The 22,500-nt window shown below is 39.8% G+C and overlaps 2 protein-coding genes across 4 annotated transcripts in view; both read left to right on the top strand.

Annotated features, from left to right (window-relative positions):
• Window positions 1–883, top strand: part of atp5pd (ATP synthase peripheral stalk subunit d) — a 9,052-nt gene extending 8,169 nt beyond the window's left edge. Inside the window, exons 3-6 of the mRNA XM_062032481.1 lie at window positions 1–72; window positions 159–230; window positions 453–515; window positions 620–883. The exon at window positions 1–72 is cut by the window's left edge and continues 25 nt beyond it. Coding sequence (XP_061888465.1) covers window positions 1–72; window positions 159–230; window positions 453–515; window positions 620–751 — 339 coding nt within the window. The 3' untranslated portion in view covers window positions 752–883. The remainder of the gene's footprint in view (window positions 73–158; window positions 231–452; window positions 516–619) is intronic.
• Window positions 884–1,231: 348 nt separating this feature from the next.
• The window catches only part of pnpla6 (patatin-like phospholipase domain containing 6), a 67,220-nt gene continuing 45,951 nt past the window's right edge, over window positions 1,232–22,500 (top strand). For all 3 annotated transcript variants that reach the window (XM_062032479.1, XM_062032480.1, XM_062032478.1), the window contains exons 1-3: window positions 1,232–1,341; window positions 18,913–19,001; window positions 19,694–19,747. In XM_062032479.1, coding sequence (XP_061888463.1) covers window positions 18,954–19,001; window positions 19,694–19,747 — 102 coding nt within the window. In that variant the 5' untranslated portion in view covers window positions 1,232–1,341; window positions 18,913–18,953. The remainder of the gene's footprint in view (window positions 1,342–18,912; window positions 19,002–19,693; window positions 19,748–22,500) is intronic.

Genomic DNA, 22,500 nt, shown 5'->3' with positions numbered 1-22,500 from the left:
CCTGCCATTGATTGGAGCTACTACAGGAGCGCTGTGGCCAAAGCTGGGCTGGTTGATGAGTTTGAAAAAAAGGTAAATTGATAAATATATAATCTGCAACAATAGATTATTCCTCTGATTATTCTAACGAGTCAACATGCTCATATTTCCTTTAATAGTTCAAAGCCATGCAGATTTCTGCTCCGATTGATACAGAGTCAAGTGCTATTGATGCACAGGAGGCCAAGGCTGTAAGTGTTTGCTTCAAAAGACATGCACTAAAAATTTACCTGTTCTACTGGAAAATGTTTGACTATTGTGTTAAACGCGTGTGATCTATCATCTTGAGATCCCACCATAGAGCATACTTTGTAAAGAAAAGCAATGAGTTGGACCATTTTACAATAGTCTGCCAATGTTCTGTGACATTCTCTAGTTTCCCCTCATTATTTCTAATTTTTTTACTCTGCCAGAACGTAGATGCCACGGCCCACGTGGAAAGCTCCAAGGCCCGGGTCGCCGAGCTTGAGAAACAGGTGAGACTAGTTTGCTTTGCAGCTTTAATACCTAATTAAATTAGAATGAACAAGTACTTTCAAGTAAAACCTTACTACTCTTTATCTCTCTCGTTTACTCACAGTTGGCGAAGTTTACGAATATGATCCCCTTCGACCAGATGACAGTTGACGATTATACTGACACCTTCCCGGAGACCAAGTTGGACATGGTCAAATACCCTTATTGGCCCCACAAGCCCATTGCTGATCTGTAATTTAATGACTTGACACCTCACATTAAAAATGTATTTTAAATGGAACAAATTGAGGATATTAATATGTGCGTCTGTGTATAAGTTGTACACGGGACATGTAGGTTCAATGAAATAAAGATGGTGTGATCTAGACTTTTTGCTTACCACTTCGCATAATTTGCAGTGTTACATTAAAAACAGAAACACAATGTTTACCTATTTATTAGATAATGGTTAGACATTTTCAAATTGTGAATGAATGTAATGATTCCTTGATGTAATGTTTGCTAAATATTGGAACGTTTGTCAGAAGCTTCACTTGTGTGATAGAACAAGGTAGCTGTCAATCATTCTTTCCTGCCCAATGGCGAAACAACAGACTACCTCAACAGCCATTGGCCAATAAGGCCATATTTACATCGATATGGGCTGACGTCCCGCCTCTTCACTAACATCGTGCTGTGATTGGTCCTTCAGTTTAGCTTCCCCTTTCTTGATTGGGTTAGCGTCATTGCGGAAACATAAGGGTGGAGTTCCATCAAATGTGTGTTCAATGTTCAGTTAGGTTATCTGACAGGTCATTGACGGAAATCCGGAGTACATCAGCTGAGGTAAAGACATTTTCCTAATAACATTATGTTGTGAATGTGTTGAAAATAGGTGTTTTCAATCTGAAACATACAATTGACGTAGAGTTTCCCCACAAGTGTTGACGGTGCAAAGTACAGTTCACCGTCCAAGGGTGAATAATGGTGTTTATCTGAATACCTAGTGTGTGTACAAATGAAAGGCGATTGTGCGACGCATGCGGAATATGTCACAACATATATATATAGTCTGTGGAGTTTTATATTTATTTTTTACTAGTGTATCTATAATATGCACAATATCAACAGTGGACCGCTATCGGTAGCATCGACCGCTAGCTTATGTTGTCAGCGACTGCATGGCAGCCAGGTGCCCTCTGCCCTAAATGCAAGGTGTTGGCTCTTGTTTACATTCTCAAACACACTCATATCGCACAACAACACACGAATCTCCAACACTAAATACCATCTCACCCTCTACTGAACACGTTCAGTGTCACCAATGTGCTTTCCATACGGCTAGCAAGGTGCTAACATTGCTAATTTGCAATATAGGATGACTGTTGGGCAGCACAGTGGTACAGGGGTTAGTGCATGTGCCTCACAAATACGAAGGTCCTGGGTTCGATCCCCGCTGCGTGGGTTCCCTCCCATCTCCAAACATGCACCTGGGGATAGGTTGATTGGCAACATTAGAAATGGTCGCTAGTGTGCGAATGTGAGTGTGAATGTTGTCTGTCTATCTGTATTGGCCCTGCGATGAGGTGGCGACTTGTCCAGGGTGTACCCTGCCTTCCGCCCGAATGCAGCTGAGATAGGCTCCAGCACCCCCTGCGACCCTGAACGGGACAAGCGGTATAAAATGGATGCCTATATGCATCAGCAGTCCATAACCGGCACCGGTCCGTGACACATTTGCTTTCAGGCCGCACAGAGACATTAAATAATTTCTAACAGACCGCATTTTCTCCTACTGAACTATCACCAGTCCCACCAGACACATCAACACGCTTGTTCATAGATGTATTATAAAACTCCTGATAGGAACTTGCCATTTGCTATATCAATCAATCATCCATCCAGCCGTCTTCTTCCGCTTATCCGAGGTCGGGTCACGGGGGCAGCAGCCTAAGCAGGGAAGCCCAGACTTCCCTCTCCCCAGCCACTTTGTCCAGCTCCTCCCGGGGATCCCGAGGTGTTCCCAGGCCAGCCGGGAGAGATAGTCTTCCCAACGTGTCCTGGGTCTTCCCCGTGGCCTCGTACCGGTCGGACATGCCCGAAACACCTCCCTAGAGAGGCGTGCGGGTGGCATCCTGACCAGATGCCCGAACCATCTCATCTGGATACTCTCGATGTGGAGGAGCAGCGGCTTTACTTTGAGCTCCTCACCCTATCAATCAATCAATCAAAGTTTATTTATATAGCCCTAAATCACAAGTGTCTCAAAAGGCTGCACAAGCCACAACGACATCCCACACCAGGGCAAGATAAAACTGAATGAGAAACCTTGAAGGGGACCGCAGATGTGGGCGCCCCTGGATGTCGAGTGGATCTAGTTAATAATGTGAGAGTCCAGTCCATAGTGGGGCCAGCCGGAGATCATCTTGTCAGCATCGCAGAGACGTCCCCAACTGATGCACAGATGAGTGGTCCACCCTGGGTCCCGACTTTGAACAGCTAGCGCTTCAACTGTGGTCACCTAATCTGTGCTGCCCCCCTCTCCACGAAGGAGAGGGGGGCAGAGCAAAAAAGAGACTGCAGATCAACTGGTCAAAATGGGGGGTCTATTTAAAGCAGGGGTATCAAACTCAATTTACCTGGGGGCCACTGGATGCGGAAACTGGGTGAGGCTGGGCCGCAAGTTAAGATTTCTTTAAAAAATCTAACATGCACTTTTTAAAGAATTCACCTTCTTTGAATGGCTATCCCGCCCTAGCAACATCCTTCCAACCCTCCTGATTTTTCCGGGAGACTCCTGAATTTCAGTGCCCCTCCCGACAATCTCCCGGGGCAACCATTCCCCCGAATTTGTCCCGATTTTCACCCAGACAATAATATTAAGGGCGTGCCGTAATAGCACTGCCTTTAACGTCCTCTACAACCTGTCGTCGTGTCCGCTTTTTCACCATACAAACAGTGTGCCAGCCCAGTCACATGTTGTATGAGGCTTCTGCAGACACACTTAAGTGACTGCAAGACATACTTGATCAACAGCCATACAGGTCACACTGAGGGTGGCCGTATAAACAACTTTATCACTGTTGCAAATATGCGCCACACTGTGAACCCACACCAAACAAGAATGACAAACACAGTTTGGGAGAACATAAGCACCGTAAGACAACATAAACACAACAGAACAAATACCCAGAACACCTTGCAGCCCTAACTCTTCGGGGCTGCAATATACCCCCGCTATGATGTGTGGGGGCGCAGGGTTGGGGGTCTGGTGGTAGCGGGGGTGTATATTGCGGAAGAGTTAGGGCTGCAAGGTGTTCTGGGCATTTGTTCTGTTGTGTTTATGTTGTGTTACGGTGCGGATGTTCTCCCGAGTTGTGTTTGTCATTCTTGTTTGGTGTGGGTTCACAGTGTGGCGCATATTTGTAACAGTGTTAAAGTTGTTTATACGGTCACCCTCAGTGTGACCTGTGTGGCTGTTGACCAAGTATGTCTTGCAGTCACTTACGTGTGTGTACAGAAGCCAAATACAACATGTGACTGGGCTGGCACGCTGTTTGTACAGGTTGTAGAGGGCGCTAAAGGCAGTGACATCACGGCACACCCTTAATATTGTTGTTTGGGTGAAGACATTCGAGAGAATGGTTGCCCTGAAATTCGGGAGTCTCCCGGAAAAATCGTGAGGGTTGGCAAGTACGATGCTGTCAAGCGCCATTCATATAAAACTTGCGGGCCGCACTAACATTAAATTTTCATATCAAGGTGCGGGCCGCAAAATAACGTCTCGCGGGCCGCAATTGGCCCGCAGGCCGCGTGTCTGAGACCCCTGATTTAAAGGCTAGAGTATACAAATGAGTTTTAAGATGGGACTTAAATGCTTCTACTGAGGTAGCATCTCTAACTGTTACCTGGAGGGCATTCCAGTAATATTTGTTACATGGGACAATGCACATTAATACACATATAAAATGTAAAGATGCCAAATCGTAGCCAAAAGCTAGGTCCCATCTGCAGTCCGCGGCAGGTTGATGACCTAAGATCAGGGCAGGTCAGGAACAAAGTGACCATAGTAGTTAAAGTGCATAAGGCAGATGGAGAAGTGCTAAATTGTTGCATATAACAATTGTGCTGAAGGAAGTAAATACACATTTCCTTTGGCCTAGTAAGTTAAAGGCCTACTGAAATGAATTTTTTTAATTTAAACGGGGATAGCAGATCTATTCTATGTGTCATACTTGATCATTTCGCGATATTGCCATATTTTTGCTGAAAGGATTTAGTATAGAACAACGACGATAAAGATTGCAACTTTTGGTATCTGATTAAAAAAAGGCTTGCCCCTACCGGAAGTAGCGTGACGTAGTCAGTTGAACATATACGCAAAGTTCCCTATTGTTTACAATGATGGCCGCATGAAGTGAGAGAGATTCGGACCGAGAAAGCGACAATTTCCCCATTAATTTGAGCGAGGATGAAAGATTTGTGGATGAGTAAAGTGCAAGTGAAGGACTAGTGGGGAGTGGAAGCTATTCAGATAGGGAAGATGCTGTGAGAGCCGGGGGTGACCTGATATGACTACAACAGTAAATAAACACAAGACATATATATACTCTATTAGCCACAACACAACCAGGCTTATATTTAATATGCCACAAATTAATCCTGCATAAAAACACCTACGTGTTTGTTATGCTAGCTCCTAGCTCCTCTGCTAGCTCCTAGCTCCATAGAACACGCCAATACAATTCAAACACCTGATCAACACACACAATCACTCAGCCCAAAAGACCGTTCACCTAACCCAAGGTTCATAAAGCTTATATATTTTTAAAAAGTTACGTACGTGACGCGCACGTACGGTCAAGCTATCAAATGTTTAGCAGCCAAGGCTGCATACTCACGGTACCTGATATTCAGCTGGGAATGACTAAAACAGTAAATAAACACAAGACATATATTTACTCTATTAGCCACAACACAACCAGGCTTATATTTAATATGACACAAATTAATCCTGCATAAAAACACCTACGTCTTTGTTATGCTAACTCCTAGCTCCTATGCTAGCTCCTAGCTCCATAGAACACGCCAATACAATTCAAACACCTGATCAACACACACAATCACTCAGCCCAAAAGACCGTTCACCTAACCCAAGGTTCATAAAGCTTATATATTTAAAAAAAGTTACGTACATACGCAAAAAAAAGTTGCGCACATACGGTCAAGCGATCAAATGTTTAGAAGCCAAAGCTGCATACTCACAGTAGCACGTCTGCGTCTTTGTCATCCAAATCAAAGTAATCCTGGTAAGAGTCTGTGTTGTCCCAGTTCTCTACAGGCGTCTGTGTATCGAAGTCAAAAGTCCTCCTGGTTAGAGTCTCTGTTATCCGAGTTCTTCCATCTTGACTGCATCTTTCGGGAATGTAAACAAAGAAGCGCCGGCTGTGTACTGTTGTTGCTGACTACGTTCGAAAAATACGTCCATTTCGCACCGACAACATTCTTCTTTGCTTGCTCAGCTTCTTTCTCCATAATGCAATGAACATGATTGCAACAGATTCACGAACACAGATGTCCAGAATACTGTGGAATTATGAAATGAAAACAGAGCTTTTTCGTATTGGCTTCAATGTGGAAGGCATACCCGTGTTCCCCGGGCTACGTCACGCGCATACGTCATCCTCAGAGGCGTTTCGAACCGGAAGTTTAGCGGCAAATTTAAAATGTCACTTTATAAGTTAACCCGGCCGTATTGGCATGTGTTATAATGTTAAGATTTCATCATTGATATATAAACTATCAGACTGCGTGGTCGGTAGTAGTGGGTTTCAGTAGGCCTTTAAAGTGCTGGTATTATTGCACAAGTAGTTAGCAATAACAGATGTATTTACGCACGGAAAATTGGACCAAAAAAAGATAACATTAGTGTATCTACGTGTAAAGAATATTGCACAAAATATGAATACATAACTTTTAGAATGGAAATAGAAATCCACAGAAATCTATTGGAACTAATGGCAAGTATGTCTAGCTTTATTATATATCCAAGCGCTTGTCCTTGAATGTGACGTATCACCTATAACCTATCAGATACTTAAGCTAAAAAAAAAGCTTACTACTAGCAAAAATGAGTAAAAAACAAGTCCATGGAGAACTTTTTTGCAAAAGGAAAAGGCCAGGGGCTCCCACTAATTCAACGTTATGGTGAGTTTTTTCATGTATTCATTTTTCATGCACTTATTTGCTGTATTTATCGGCCACATGTGAAAGGCCGGTCCGTGAAAATAATGCCTACATTAAACCGGTCCCTGGTGCAAAAAAGGGATGTCCGATAATGGCTTTTTGTCGATATTCCGATATTGTCCAACTCTTTAATTACCGATACCGATATCAACCGATACCAATATATACAGTCGTGGAATTAACACATTATTATGCCTAATTTGGACAACCAGGTATGGTGACGATAAGGTCCTTTTTAAAATAAATTAAAAAAAATAATAAGATATATAAATTAAAAACATTTTCTTGAATAAAAAATAAAATAAAATAATATAAAAACAGTTACATAGAAACTAGTAATTAATGAAAATGAGTAAAATTAACTGTTAAAGGTTAGTACTATCAGCGGACCAGCAGCACGCACAATCATGTGTGCTTACGGACTGTATCCCTTACAGACTGTATTGATCTATATTGATATATAATGTAGGAACCAGAATATTAATAACAGAAAGAAACAACCCTTTTGTGTGAATGAGTGTAAATGGGGGAGGGAGGTTTTTTGGGTTGGTGCACTAATTGTAAGTGTATCTTGTGTTTTTTATGTTGATTTAATAAAAAAACAACAACAAAAAAACCCCCCAAAAAACGATACCGATAATAAAAAACCGATACCAATAATTTCCGATATTACATTTTAAAGCATTTATCGGCCGATAATATCGGACATCTCTAAAAAATACTATTCATATGCATACAGTATATATTACATATACATCACGAAACAGTCAGTAAGGCAGGGGATGCACAATTATGTAAAACTATTTTGGCTGGAGTGAAATATGAGCACCACCAACACCTTCCCTTTCCTTACTGGGTTATTTGCAAGGCTGTGCTTATTTACATTTCTCTGCCATCTAATAACAGCACAGGATGTGTTTCTACCTCATTTTATTTCCCCTTCTTACAAGTTTGCATCATGGCATGCAGAGTCCCACTTCAACGCTTCATCTAACCTACTAACCCCACATTACAAATCTATTTTCCCTATATCCTCTTACACAAGTCATGTTTGTGAATGTGGAAACCGTGTCAAAGCAAGTGGCGGGCCGTGCGTTTCCCACCTAGGCCCTCAGTGATGTCCGACTTCAATGATTACCTCTCAAAATACCATAATTTATGTCCACAAATGACCATTGCTGGAGAAATACTATACAGAAACACATTTACGCACTACTGGGCATTGAAAAATCAATAAACCCACGTCAGCAATTACAACATATCTTATGTGGTACTGTCAAAATTAAAATTGCATAAAACATATTAAACGTGAAAAAATAAATAAATAAAATATCTCTACTCACAATCTGTAGAACCCTTTCGAGCTTCCGAACTTCTGTGGTTGGCCGACATCGTCTCATAAGATGTAGTTTCTCTTTAAATATCCTCCTTGAAAAAGGCTTTGCAAATATATGTGTTGTCTTGACTAATCATAAAAGATGCAGACGAATTGGCTGAGTTGTTAAAGTTTACTCCACAAGGTGCTCGTCAAAAACGTCCCGCGGCTACTGCGCATGCTCTTCACCACTGTGGCATGCTTGGTAATGGAGTTCTTATTAGGGATGTCCGATAATGGCTTGTTTGCCGATATCCGATATTGTCCAACTCTTAATTACCGATTCCGATATCAACCGATACCGATATATACAGTTGTGGAATTAACACATTATTATGCCTAATTTTGTTGTGATGCCCCTCTGGATGCATTAAACAATGTAACAAGGTTTTCCAAAATAAATCAACTCAAGTTATGGAAGAAAATGCCAACATGGCACTGCCATATTTATTATTGAAGTCAAAAAGTGCATTATTTTTTTTAACATGCCTCAAAACAGCAGCTTGGAATTTGGGGACGGCGTGGCGAAGTTGGGAGAGTGGCCGTGCCAGCAATCTGAGGGTTACTGGTTCAATCCCCACCTTCTAACATCCTAGTCACGTCCGTTGTGTCCTTGAGCAAGACACTTCACCCTTGCTCCTGATGGGCCTGGTTAGCGCCGTGCATGGCAGCTCCTGCCATCAGTGTGTGAATGTGTGTGTGTGAATGGGTGAATGTGGAAAATAGTGTCAAAGCGCTTTGAGTTCCTTAAAAAAAAAAGGTAGAAAAGCGCTATACAAGTACAACCTATTTACCATTTTACCATTTACATGCTCTCCCTGTGAGAGCATGGGGGGGGGGGGGGGGGGGGGTATATATTGTAGCGTCCCGGAAGAGTTAGTGCTGCAAGGGGTTCTGGGTATTTCTTCTGTTGTGTTTATGTTGTGTTACGGTGCGGATGTTCTCCCGAAATGTGTTTGTCATTCTTGTTTGGTGGAGGTTCACAGTGTGGCGCATATTTGTAACAGTGTTAAAGTTGTTTATACGGTCACCCTCAGTGTGACCTGTATGGCTGTTGACCAAGTATGATTTGCATTCACTTGTGTGTGTGAAAAGCCGTATATATTATGTGACTAGGCCGGCACGCAAAGGCAGTGCCTTTAAGGTTAATTGGCGCTCTGTACTTCTCCCTACGTTGTGTACACCGTGGTGTTTTAAAAAGTCATACATTTTAATTTTTGAAACAATCTGTAGTTCTTATGTTACCTAGCTCATAACATCACAATATATTTCTGCCTTAGGCCATCTAGAAGGCCTTACTAACAACAACTCGTGATCTGATTGGCTATAATAACTGTCTGTGAACTGTATGTCCCTATTCACTTACAGTGCACAGACGCCTGCATTGTTGATTCTGAAGGCTTCGGGCAGATTTGGTACAGCATGGCAACATAAGCTATCTGAATTCTGATTGGATAAAAACTCTATAACGTAAAAGCAACAGTGCTGGAAGGAGCATAATATGACATGAAGAGAATATGAATACTTTTTAGATATTTAGGGAAAGTAAATAAAAAAAAACACTTTTATCTTTAATTATGATTATGATTTCTGGTTATGTTAGGCCAGCAGAGAAGGCCTTGCTGGCCCTGACGGCACCACCACTGGTCAAAGCGCTTTGAGTACCTTGAAGGTAGAAAAGCGCTATACAAGTATAACTCATTTACCCTTTGTGTTGGGGTCTTCCCTGCACAGTGGTGTCAACACACACTTTGTTGTTCATAGAGAACAATAGACGTTGGCCTTGTGGAAGAGAGGCATTGCTTGGAGGCCAGAGACTGGCTCTTACCTCATTTCTAGGGGGCAATGGGCCCATGTCTTTCATTGCAGTGCTATTACTGTACCACACACACAGCATAGCTAAAACACTTAAATTTGATGCACGTGTCAAGAGGAAAGTGCACTTTCTATGACCACGGTGGCTCATTTCCCCCCAAAGTGCTACATACAGAAAACGTCTGCTATTTAAATTCATTAACTGACTTTGGTTGTCTTTTCATGCAGCAGATAACTCGTATCACATACAGATACAGTTCGATGAATATCCATAAGACAAGAAAAGGCAGTTATTATATTGGTTTTAGGGCTGCAAAGATTATTCCGTTTTGGAAAGATGCTTCAATTTCTATTCTATTGCTTTGATTAATCGTTTAATGAATGCGACTAATAAAAAATTGATGAGCTTCGGACCGCATGGAGTGTCTGAAACTTTAAATATGCATACATAGTTTCCACACGGCCACTGCAATGTGCAGTTTATCATAAAGTTAAAGTACCACTGATAGTCACACACACACTAGGTGTAGTGAAATTACCCTCTGCATTTGACCCATCCCCTTGTTCCACCCCCTGGGAGGTGAGGGGAGCAGTGAGCAGCAGCGGTGGCAGCAGCACCCCCCGCAACCCAGAGAGGGACAAGCGGTAGAAAATGGATGGATGGATGATTGAATGTGACATGGTGATACTCACTTGTAAGGCACAAGTTGAAAGTTGCAACAGCAGCAAGTGCTAGGCTGATCAGCCGAGCCGCATTGTAGCTACACCCGGCTGACAGAAAAATCTGATTTCTACTCGCTTTTTTAACCCTAGATGGCCTAAGGAGAGCAAAACTTTGATTATGTTGCAGATATATACTTGCAAGGCCATTTTCAACCACAACACCATGGGGAGCTCCACAAACCACGTTAAACCCAGATTCCGATCTAACAAAGGTCTTAACTCATTCTCCATCTATTCCACATCAACATGGAATGCACTCCCAACAGGTTTAAAAGAAAGTGCATCTCTACCCTCCTTCAAAACCTCACTAAAAGAACACCTCCAGGCAACTACAACCCTAGACTAACACCCTCCCCCCACCACATCCCACCTCCCCGGATTGTAATTAATCAAATGTAAATAACCAAATGTACATACTTTCTTATGCTTTCTGAACTCACTATGTTCACTGCTAGCTGTACATATCCTACCAAGTGAGACCTACACTGTTTCAATTTTCATTTCTCGGATGATGAGAAATTGTAAATAATGTAAATAATTCAATGTATATACTCTGATGATTAACTGGTGTGATGACTGTATTATGCTGATAGTATATATTTGTACCATGAATTGATTTACGTGGACCCCGACCTAAACAAGTTGAAAAACTTATTCGGGTGTTACCATTTAGTGGTCAATTGTATGGAATATGAACTGTACTGTGCAATCTACTAATAAAAGTTTCAATCAATCAATCAATTCAAGAAGGACATTTCAAGAAAATGCCGGTGAAATGGTTTGTCCACCACTTCTAATCAAGTCTACAAAGCTATGAGCGGTACTGCTGGCTTACGGCTTCCAATGGGTGCTGCAAATGAGGAATTCAGATATTTTATTTCTTAATTTTTTCTGCGTTAAAGTTTTTACCATTATTTAAATATGACACTACTATGTAAAGATATGTTTAATTGCTGATGAAGGTTTATTTATTTTTAAATGCCCGTTTTGTACACTAAAGGTGATTCAATGCGTAGTAGTGTGCAAGTGTGTTTCTGTATAGTATTTCTCCGGCTGTGGTCATGTGGTGACATAAATTATGGTATTTTAAGAGATTTCTATGAAAGTCGGACTCAGAAGGACAAGGCCTAGGTGAGAAATTCTCAGCCCGCCACTGAGTAAATGTGTAATTTATTTTTGTGGGAGTCTTATTTTGTCAGACAGGTTGTAACGCTCAGCAACGTTATTGTGAGGGTCAAAAGTGTGCACTTGATTTTTCTGGTGCACTCTGTGTGGGAGATGAAATTGTGAACAAAAGTACTTCCGGAGTACGGCTGCCGTCCTGTCTTCAACGGTTATATTACTAGACTCTAAGTTACAAATAAATTACATTATGCCTACTAATGAAAATATATTGATTTATAATCAATCAAATCAATTATTTTACCCAGTTCTAGTTATCTGTGTGGCAGTAGACAGTTATTTTTTTTCATATCCACACAGGTCAAAAGTGCAATTTGAGTGATAATGATGTGCATTTGTTAGAAAAAAAGAATGGTTATGGCAAGCAGAAACATTATTTTAAAGTTTTTCACAAAATATGCATTGAAGCTGTAGCCTGCAGCATTAATTGATATAATTAACATTGTCATTCAAACTGAGAAATTATGAGCTCTAACGGCTGACAGATGAAGCTTCCATCCCCTTGCTCTCTCGATTGCAGCAGCATCCTGTTCTGTTGTTTTGTCACTGCGTCTTACTTCATGCAACATGATGCTCCCCTTACAGGCTGTCTGTAATTAAATTTCATTTCTATACAGAAATATAGAGACATTTTACCCATTTGCTGATGACAAAGATCAAGCAGCAGCCAGCAGAAGGGCTTCAGACCCATCATCGTATGTCTGACGTCAGTGTCGAACCGTGACATTGTTCTAGTTGGGGAAAAAAAGTCAATTCAATATGAATTTAGCCTGAGAGCAATTTGTGGCTTTTATCTGTCCACAGACTTATTCCTTACTCCTTATTGTCCCGCCACTTAGACAACATATGCTTGCGTCAGCTAACTCAGGCCGCTGGTATGTACCAGACTGGATGAACATCCGTAATGATTGCTTAAGAGGACAGTAGCCGTCGGCAGGAAAGATCCATTGCGGTACGAACAGGGAAACATTGATGCTGAAAGTAATTTATGACTACAGATAGATACCCATGTCTGTTTTTGAAAATGTACTTTTTAGTTGACATCAAAACATTGGCATTGCCAGAACTGGTACATTTTAGTGAGTAACAACATCATCGCAAAGGGAGCTGAACGGAGGGGGATACCATCTGGATGGGTTTATTATCTGTTATCCAGAACGGTGCCTGTGTTTCATGTGTGGGACAAAAGCTTGGCTCTGTGTCCTCTGGTTCCTGCTTGTGCTATGGGATGCAATCATTTGACTCTTCTGTGTTCCTCGCTCTCATCAAAGGGATTTAACCCAGGGATTACCTTGGTTTGTTTCAGCCTTTTGTCAGGAATACAGTCTTGTAAGTTGTCAACATCTCTATAAGTCTTTTCCAGTTGTCCATATGGTTTGCAAATGTTCAAACGCTACCTTATCAGCAGCACATTTCCTCGTTGTTTTATTGCACAAATGATATAAAGCAAATATATCATAAAACAATAGGGCTGCAACAATTAGTCAACAATGTTCATTATAAAAAATTATCAACAAATATTTGTTACGGTTGACAAGTCACTTGAATGATATTCTAATTGATAGACTGCCAGGAATGTTTATGTCTGCACTTGTATTCCTTTAGGTAAATAATTGTAGCTAAAAACCAGGAATACTTCTGGATAAAATAATTTTGCACCAAAAGTCATGTTTACAGGACATCTTTTTTTTTTTACTGTGATCATATTCTTCGTTTTATAGTAATCTACGTTTATTTTAATACAATGGAATTGACTATAATTGGTTTTGAAACTGAGTTAAAATCAAGTCGCAGACTTGTGATGTACAGCAGATCATAAGCATAAATTGTTTGACTACTCGACTGATCAAAAAAAAAATCACTGACTCGTCGACTATTAAACTAATCATTAGTTGCGGCCGCTTAAAACATCTAAAGTGAAACTGATTTAATTTTGATTTGTTAACATTTCAAAACACAGTGATACCTAGGTTTTCTTTATTAATTTGTTTCAAAAGCTCTGACAAAGATCAGATGTTATGTAAACCAAATACATGTTTCCTCTAAAATAAAATATACATCCAATTAATCTAATCAGACAAAACGCTTTGAAGAGAATGACAGTTTTCCGTGCAGAAAACAATGCCAAGTAAGGTGATGTGGCTCAGACGGCCATCCAGCAACTTGAGGGTTCCGGGTTCAAATCCAGTATTTGCCACCCTCGTCACAGCCGTTGTGTCCTTAAGCAAAACACTTATTCCACCTTGCTACCAGTGCCGCTCACACGGGTGTATGAATGTTTGGTGGTTGTCGGAGAGGCAATAGGCGAAAATACGTCAGTCTGTGGCGACAAATGTAGCTTACCACCATTAAGTTTGAAGGTGGAGGGAATGAACGATGGGTTCTCTCTCAGTTCTCTCTGTAAAGTGCTTAGAGTGTCTAGAAAAGAGCTATATAAATCTAATTCATCATTAACTACATATAACAATGAATTAAATGGACAAATAAACATTGAACATTTTTTTTACCTTTTGAAAACCCTTGAAGAGTGGAGAGGGAGAAGAGACGCCACCTTCATACTTTGCTTATAGTTATTTCATAAATTCAACAAAAACCTTCAAACATTTTCTATGAAAACCAAATCATATAAAAAGTGCGTTGTACGAAACCAAAGTACTAGAGATCGACCGTTTATCGATATGTCGGTGTCTGTCTTTTATTTTTTTAATTTAATAAAATTTGTATTTTTACTTTTTACAATTACAACATAACTACATCAGCAGATACGGCATATACACATGATACCAGTATTTATTATTGAAATTATAATCAGTAAAGTATATAAGTTATAACTACTGTTTACCAGTCCGCTAATTAAAGGAGTGTGCAGAGATTCATGTTTTGTGATTCAATCAAATAACAACGTGACACAACGGTGAATAGACAGAGATGAATGGACACGCAGAGGAAAGATAAGATATTTCTGGCAAAAATCCAAACGTTGTGTAAAAAAATTAACGACGCGGATGGCCGCCAAGATACTGTGCTCTCTTGTACTCGTTGCATTTTATTTTATTTTTTTCTTGCATTGAACAAAGAGAGCACAGTCTACCAAGTAAAATTCCTTCTGTGTTAAACATAATTGGCCAATAAAAATGAGTCTGATTCTGAATAGGAGACTTATTATATTGGTAAAGAGGAGCAGGCAGCGGGCTTAAACATTTGCATACTTTCTGTAACATCCAGGAAGAAATAATGTCTCATCCATAAACTGCGTGAAAGAGCCCAGAATTGAATTATTAAAATATTTGCAATATTTTAGGGTTCCTCACGAGGAAACTTTACAATGCATTAAATCCATAAATTGTTATAAAATTGTGTAACATTGAGTAGATGAATGAATGAATGAAATGAGTTTATTTCGGTCATATAATCAAATCAATCAGATGGCGAGTCATTATGATGTAGAGCATGGGTGTCAAACTCTGGCCGGCGGGCCATATGTTCACTTGGCCCTTGAGGCGATATCAAATTAACACTAGAGCTGGACCGCCGATTATATACAGCGGCGGTGCAGTCTCATAACCCTTCCGGTAGACTCCCACATTTCAGTGCCCCTCCCGAAAACCATCACGTCCGCTTTTCATCCAGTCCAACGAGTGCTGGCTTAGTCACATAATATATGCGCACACGCAAGTGAATGCAATGCACACTTGATCAACAGCGATACAGGTTACACTGAGGGTGCCCGTATAAATAACTTTAACACTGTTAGAAATATACGCCACACTGTGAACCCACACCAAACAAGAATGACAAACACATTTCGCGAGAACATCCGCACCGTAACACAACATAAACACAACGGAACAAATACCCAGAACCCTTTGCAGCACTGACTCTTCCGGGACGCTACAAGGTGTGTGTGTGAGGGGGGGACGGGGGGGTTGGTGGTAGCGAAGTGTATTTTGTAGCGTCCCGGAAGAGTTAATGCTGCAAAGGGTTCTGGGTATTTGTTCTGTTGTGTTTATGTTGTGTTACGGTGCGGATGTTCTCCCGAAATGTGTTTGTCATTCTTGTTTGGTGTGGATTCACAGTGTGGCGTATATTTCTAACAGTGTTAATTCGGCCACCCTCAGTGTAACCTGTATCGCTCTTGATCAAGTATGCATTGCATTCACGTGTGTGTGCGTACAGAAGCCGCACATATCTTGTGACTGGGCCGGCACGTTGTTAGAATGGATGAAAAGCGGACGTGACGACAGCTCGTAGAAGACGTGAAATTAAGGCAGTGCCTTTAAGGCACGCCCCCAAGACTGTGGTCCGGGTGTACTACGAGATATAATGACTGATGAACACCTTCGTTCGATAATGAAGGTTGCCTCAGCTCAAAGCCTGAGCCCCGACATTAATGAACTAGCATCCAAGAAAAGATGGCAGGTATCTGGCTTGGGCACATCAGATTAGATCAGTGTGTTGCAAACTGAGCAGTTTAAAGTCCTGAATGGTTGGTTTATTCATTGTTATTTTATTTTCAAATGTATTAGCCTGTGGAAAAAGTTAATGTTGATATTTACCTCAGAAGGCTGAAAATAGAAAAGAGGCATTCCATTTTTATTTAAATTGTATTTGATATGCCATTGATATTTTTTTAATTATTATTATTATTTGAAACTCGATTTTGCATGTCACTATAAAGTTGTATAAGCCTTGCTTGTTCAATATTAAATGCAAAACTTTTTTGGGTCCCTATTAAAAAGTTAATTTGTTCAACCTTGGCCCATGGCTTTGTTCAGTTTTACATTTTGGCCCACTCTGTATTTGAGTTTGACACCCCTGATGTAGAGAAATACCATATTTTTATCAATTTTCCCAGGAGAGTGGATACAATTCCCATATTTTGAAATGCAAATGGTGATGCTCCTCTTAGGCACAGGTAAGGTAATAAAGGTGTTTGTGATATCCCCTGGTGTTGTTTGGTGCTAAAGTAAGCACAACATTAGTGCCTCATTAAACATTATGTCGCTGTGGTCCAACGTTTTCTCAAAACAATGTTAAAAAAACAACTTAAAGCCTAGTCCAGCTGTTTACTGACTTGTATTATTCATGTTTAAATAACTTTTACTGCAAATGAATATAGGCTCCAAATATCTGTTATCGGCCTCCTTGGCTACTAATAATTGGTATCGGCCCTAAAAAAAACTATATCGGTTGATCTCTACAAAGTACCACTGTGTTTGGAATGTTGCAATAATGGCAACTTTATTTACCGAACTCGCAATGTTTTACCATGTCAACAAAACTGTTATACAGTGTAAAAAGAAGTTAACCACTGTACAATAAAACTTTACGAAATTAAAATGAGGCATGACGGAGACATAGTGATAAAGGAAGTAAATGGGAAGGTATGCTACATGCAACATTCTTTTAACATAATATAAATCAGTTAACCATTACATAATGAACCATATTTTTACTTGTGAACTCACCATTAACACTGACAGTGACAATATGCATGAATGCACATTAAGATTTTACATTATTAACACTTATCCTTTAATCATCTACTTTTATTCTCTATCATTATCGCTCAGTCTACATTGAACAGAGCAGCAACACTTTCCTATGTCGCAATAATTTTTTCTCGAAAATAGTTCTTTAGATTTGCGCTACAGCATTGATTCTCAAACTGTGGTATGTGTACAACTAGTCGAACACGGGCTCCATCTAGTGGTACGCCATATAATCACTTGAATTGATTAAGGTACAGTGTTTTATTGTCTTATATTCAAATACAGTAGCCACGTGTACAAGGACAACATTTATTTAATCCGATCATCATTCGGATCAGAATGTTACTGTGTACGTGGACCCTGAAAAAAATGATCTGATTATGACGTGCATTTTCATGCATCACATCTTAAATCAGAATACTTTACTTTGACATGCGCAGAACCTAACAAACAGAAAGGTGTGTTTTTATTTGTGCAATGGTGCCATCTTTTGGATGAGTTCGCTCACTGCATGTGCTGAATAAGCATTGACTTCCACAGTAAACAAACATGGCTTTGTGCATTTCTGCTTGTCCGATGTTATCACGGTATTTATTTATCATTTTTCCTATTATTTGCTACTTTTGTTTTACCTCTCTTTTTAAAATAGTGCTGTTCTGGGCTTTTTATGTTGCGATTATGTACGGTTTGCAGCGCATTTTTATGTTATGACATTTTGTGTGTGTGTTTGAGGCTAGCAGTTAGCACTTGGAGTAGATGTAATGTCGTGAATAAAACAGCTCGTTAAGACGACAACTGGATCCCTTCTTTTATTGTTACATCGACACATGACACTCCAGACCATACTTTTGTTTTTGCTAGTCTTGTTTTAAAGCAACAAACTCAACAGTATAAAATGCTACTTCTGTACATGTTGAATGGGGGAAGACAGCAAGACAATCGCTTCATTCCGAGACTATTATATTTAGTCCCTGCTCCACCACCAAAGTATAACTGACATCAAAGACATGCGCAGTAAGGATAATTCTAGCCCAAATTTTTCATGCGCTACAATCCGAATGACTTTTGCCATAAACCACCCGTCTCGATCAGAATGAAATTTTGATTGTGTGATGTGTGTGATCAGGTCAGAATATTCCTAATGGCATGTTTACATGAAGCATTTTTATTCCGGTTAGTCTTTTAATCCGATTAAATGTGTCCATGTGCACATAGCTAATGTTATTGTTCAAACTGTGTGTTAATGTTGCATTGGTAAAAATATTAAATATGGTAGTTAAATACAACATCTGCCTTGTATTTAATGAATACATAGGCATACTATGCTACTGTATCTTACTGTTTTTTAAAAGTATTTTCTGAGGTGGTACTTGGTGGAAAAAGGTTTGAGAACCACTGCGCTACAGTGACACTGCAAATTCTGACAACTGTGGATATCAGTCTGTTCTTTTTTGGGACTTTCAAGACAAATTTCTTGAGAAATGTATGGCCTTTCTTTTTGTTAACATTTTTGTTTGAACACTATAACAACAGTGATCACGTTTACATGCACCAAAACTTTTTGTTCCCTTGTTTCTGTTACAGTGGCCGTTTATGGACCATCCCTATGAAGAAACAGGGTTACAATGGGACAGAGTACCTCGGAACAAGAGGTCCAAACAGACGACCCCAAGGTTGGTTGTTTTTTTAAAATTCCAATTTCCCAAAATGCATGGTGTCATGCAACAGCTCTGGAAGATGGGCTGGCCATTAGGACAATAGAGATTGGTGCTTTTGCCCAGGGCGTTACAGGACTATTGAATGGAAGACTGACAATTCTCAGTGGCAAGTGTATTTTAGGGTACACAAGCTGCTTTTGTACTCTCGCCATCTGCCAGCACCACTCACAATATCCCCACAGTCCAGCCTGAGCATTTGCTCCTCACACACTTATCCGGTATTTTGCGATAACAGGCATGCAGGCTCATTGGACAGAATGGTGGAAAAAAACATTCGCCACCCTTCCACAGATCTGATAGCAAACCCCAAAACAAACATGTTTATCTCAGCCACTAAATCTGTCTGCCTCTTTTTCAATTAAGATGTGCTTACTTTGATGTGACAGACTTTAAGAGATGAACATGTCCTTAAAGCAGTTTGTCTCAAATAGTGGGGCTGTTTTTACTGTTTTGCTGATGTTGTACCAAAAGCCAAACTTAATGTATTTTGAAGATATCCTGCAGTGAGTATTATTCCCTTTTAATGTAGACAATATTTGTCCTCTTCATGCATAATTTGTTATATTTGCGCAATAACAATATGATTTTATTCATATATTTTATTTTATTTGAATTTGTAACATTCCTCTATTTATTTGTTACTTTAGGTCGAGTTTGAAGACATCAAGACATATGTGGAGGAGGAACTTCAGACGAGCATGGTAAGTGATATGAGGGTACAGTTAAGTTCAGCAAAGTTTGTTAATACAGTAATACCTCAGCTTCAAGCTTAATTGGTTCTGTGACGGAGCTCTTAACTCAAAAATGTGTATGTCAAATCAACGTCACCCATTCAAATGATTTAAAATCTATTTAATCAGTGCTTGGCCCCCAAAACAGCACACTTTTAACATGTAACATGCCTTTTTATAAAGAAAAAAACACTTTGAAATAAAAATTATTGTATCAAAAACATTAATAGTATTAGAATGTAGTACAAACAACTGCAGTAGTTGTTTTTTTTTTTTTTTAAAGTAATTTAATAATGCACAGTATTAATCTTGGAGAGTGTACTTCTTCGGTATCCCATTCCAGCTGCTTTGCTGTCAAACAGCTTCTCTATATTTTAATGGATACATGTCCGTCGTTTAGATATTATTTTAACATTCTCCTGCTTTAGTATGGTGGAGACTAGCAGTACTGGTTTGCCAAGTCGACTACACAGTCTGTCATATTTTTTATGTTTTCTTTCTTTTAACTCAACGCAGACCATCCACTTCCTTCTCTCATCACTCTCCTTCACACTCAAGTTCTTCGTTCCAATGTTAGGAAAGCAAAGTTATGTCGATCTCTAGCTATAAGCAAATGCTAGCGAGTAAGAGCGGATGTTTTGGGGCGCATCTTATGGGGTTCACTGTGCCATTTGCTAAGCCAACTAATGGGGCAGGTACTTGTGTCTAAAATGTTTGCTTGAAATTTAAAGCGTAACAACTAGCTGAGAGGAAACTATTATTTCAAAATGCATAGGCTAGGGCACTCTTAAAGGAAACCTGCACTTTTTTTGGAATTTGGCCTATAATTCACAATCCCTATGTAAGAAAAGAACACATGTTTTTCTTTTGTAAATAAACTCTAGCAAAAGTGGTCTAAGAATGGAGCTAATGGCTTCGCTCTATTTTGCCTATAAGCGCTCTAAAAACATCTAAAAGCGTCAATCAATGTTTTTTATACAACCTGTAAACATATACCTGTATGTAATGTAGCCAGAACTTCTTAATACACATGCTTACCTGGGCGGAATGCAATGATTGTTGTTCATAGCTGTCAATCACAGACAACTCAGCTTCGTCTAGCCATTGTGTACTCTTTGTCCCTTGTCTGCGTTGATTTTTCCTACTCCTCCGAGCGGGGCCCGAACCCTGTGAAAGGTCAGCGTAATACTACTGAGCTAAAAGCACAGGCAGTCTCACGGATCACCAGCAGTTAATCGTAATCCTCATGCAGGTTTAAAAAAAAAAAGTGCCGCAAACGTGCGTCTTCCCTTGTCTTTCTCGCCATTCAAAGTTGACCAACTTCTTGGTTTATGGAGACATCCTTCTAGTGTACGTGTGAGAGGCATGATTTATAACCTAGGATGAACTCTCACCAGCTCAGAGCCGATGCAGCAGCTCACCGGCTCAGTATGTCAATATAGCAACATAAGCTAGTTAGCTCTCTGTGATCATGGGGGCGGCTAAAAATAGTTAGTCAGCGTTAGTGCTCATAATAACAATTTAGCCAATATTTGGTTAATATTCAGGCACAAGATGTAAATAGAGTATTGTTGTTTTTAAAAAAAATGTTTTTTAGAGGGCTGTATGGGCGCAATAGTGTACTCCCATGAGCTGCATTGTTAGCCACCTCGTACTTGCCGTATTTTATGACTTAGAATGCATTAAAAAAAAGAAAAATATATGTGTTCATGTCTTACACAGGGATTGTGAATGATATGTAAAATTCCAAAAAAGTGCAGTTCCCCTTAAAGTTAAGGGACCAGTGTAATAGCTAGGGGTGTGGGAAAAAATCGATTCGAATTCAAATCGCGATTCTCACGTTGTGCGATTCAGAGTCGATTCTCATTTTTTAAAAATCGATTTTTTTATATATATTTATTTTATTTTATTTTTTTATTATTTTATTTTTTTTAATTAATCAATCCAACAAAACAATACACAGCAATATCATAACAATGCAATCCAATTCAAAAACCAAACCCGACCCAGCAACACTCAGAACTGCAATAAACAGAGCAATTGAGAGGAGACACAAACACGACACAGAACAAACCAAAAGTAGTGAAACAAAAATGAATATTATCAACAACAGTATCAATATTAGTTACAATTTCAACATAGCAGTGATTAAAAATCCCTCCTTGACATTATCATTAGACATTTATTTAAAAAAAAAAAAAAAGAACAATAGTGTCACAGTTACGGAGCCCCTAAAGGGACATGGGAATTTTTTTTTTTTTTGACATGTATCTCGTGGCCACGAGAAAGTATCTCGTGGCCACGAGAAAGTATCTCGTGGCCACGAGAAACTTTCTCGTGGCCACGAGAAACTTTTTATTAAAAAAAAAAAAAAAAAAAAAAAATTAATATTTTTTTTTTTTTTTTTTTTTTTTTTATAAAAAGTTTCTCGTGGCCACGAGAAACTTTCTCGTGGCCACGAGAAACTTTCTCGTGCGCACGAGAAACTTTCTCGTGGCCACGAGAAACTTTCTCGTGGCCACGAGAAACTTTCTCGTGGCCAAGAGAAAGCATTGGATGCGTGCTGATGGTTTAGTGTGTGTTAAAATGGCAGTTTAGGAGTTAATATGGCTGTATTTCCAGATAGGACTTTCCCCCATGTGTGTTGTGGCAAAATGTGAATGCTTGATTAGTAGGTGTGAGACAAACACTTTATCTTCCTGGTTATTGTAACGCTACGTGTT

This window comes from Entelurus aequoreus, linkage group LG22 (assembly GCF_033978785.1).
Source record: "Entelurus aequoreus isolate RoL-2023_Sb linkage group LG22, RoL_Eaeq_v1.1, whole genome shotgun sequence".
In the NCBI taxonomy this organism is placed as follows: Eukaryota; Metazoa; Chordata; class Actinopteri; order Syngnathiformes; family Syngnathidae; genus Entelurus; species Entelurus aequoreus.
This window is presented reverse-complemented; position numbering and strand designations above follow the sequence as displayed.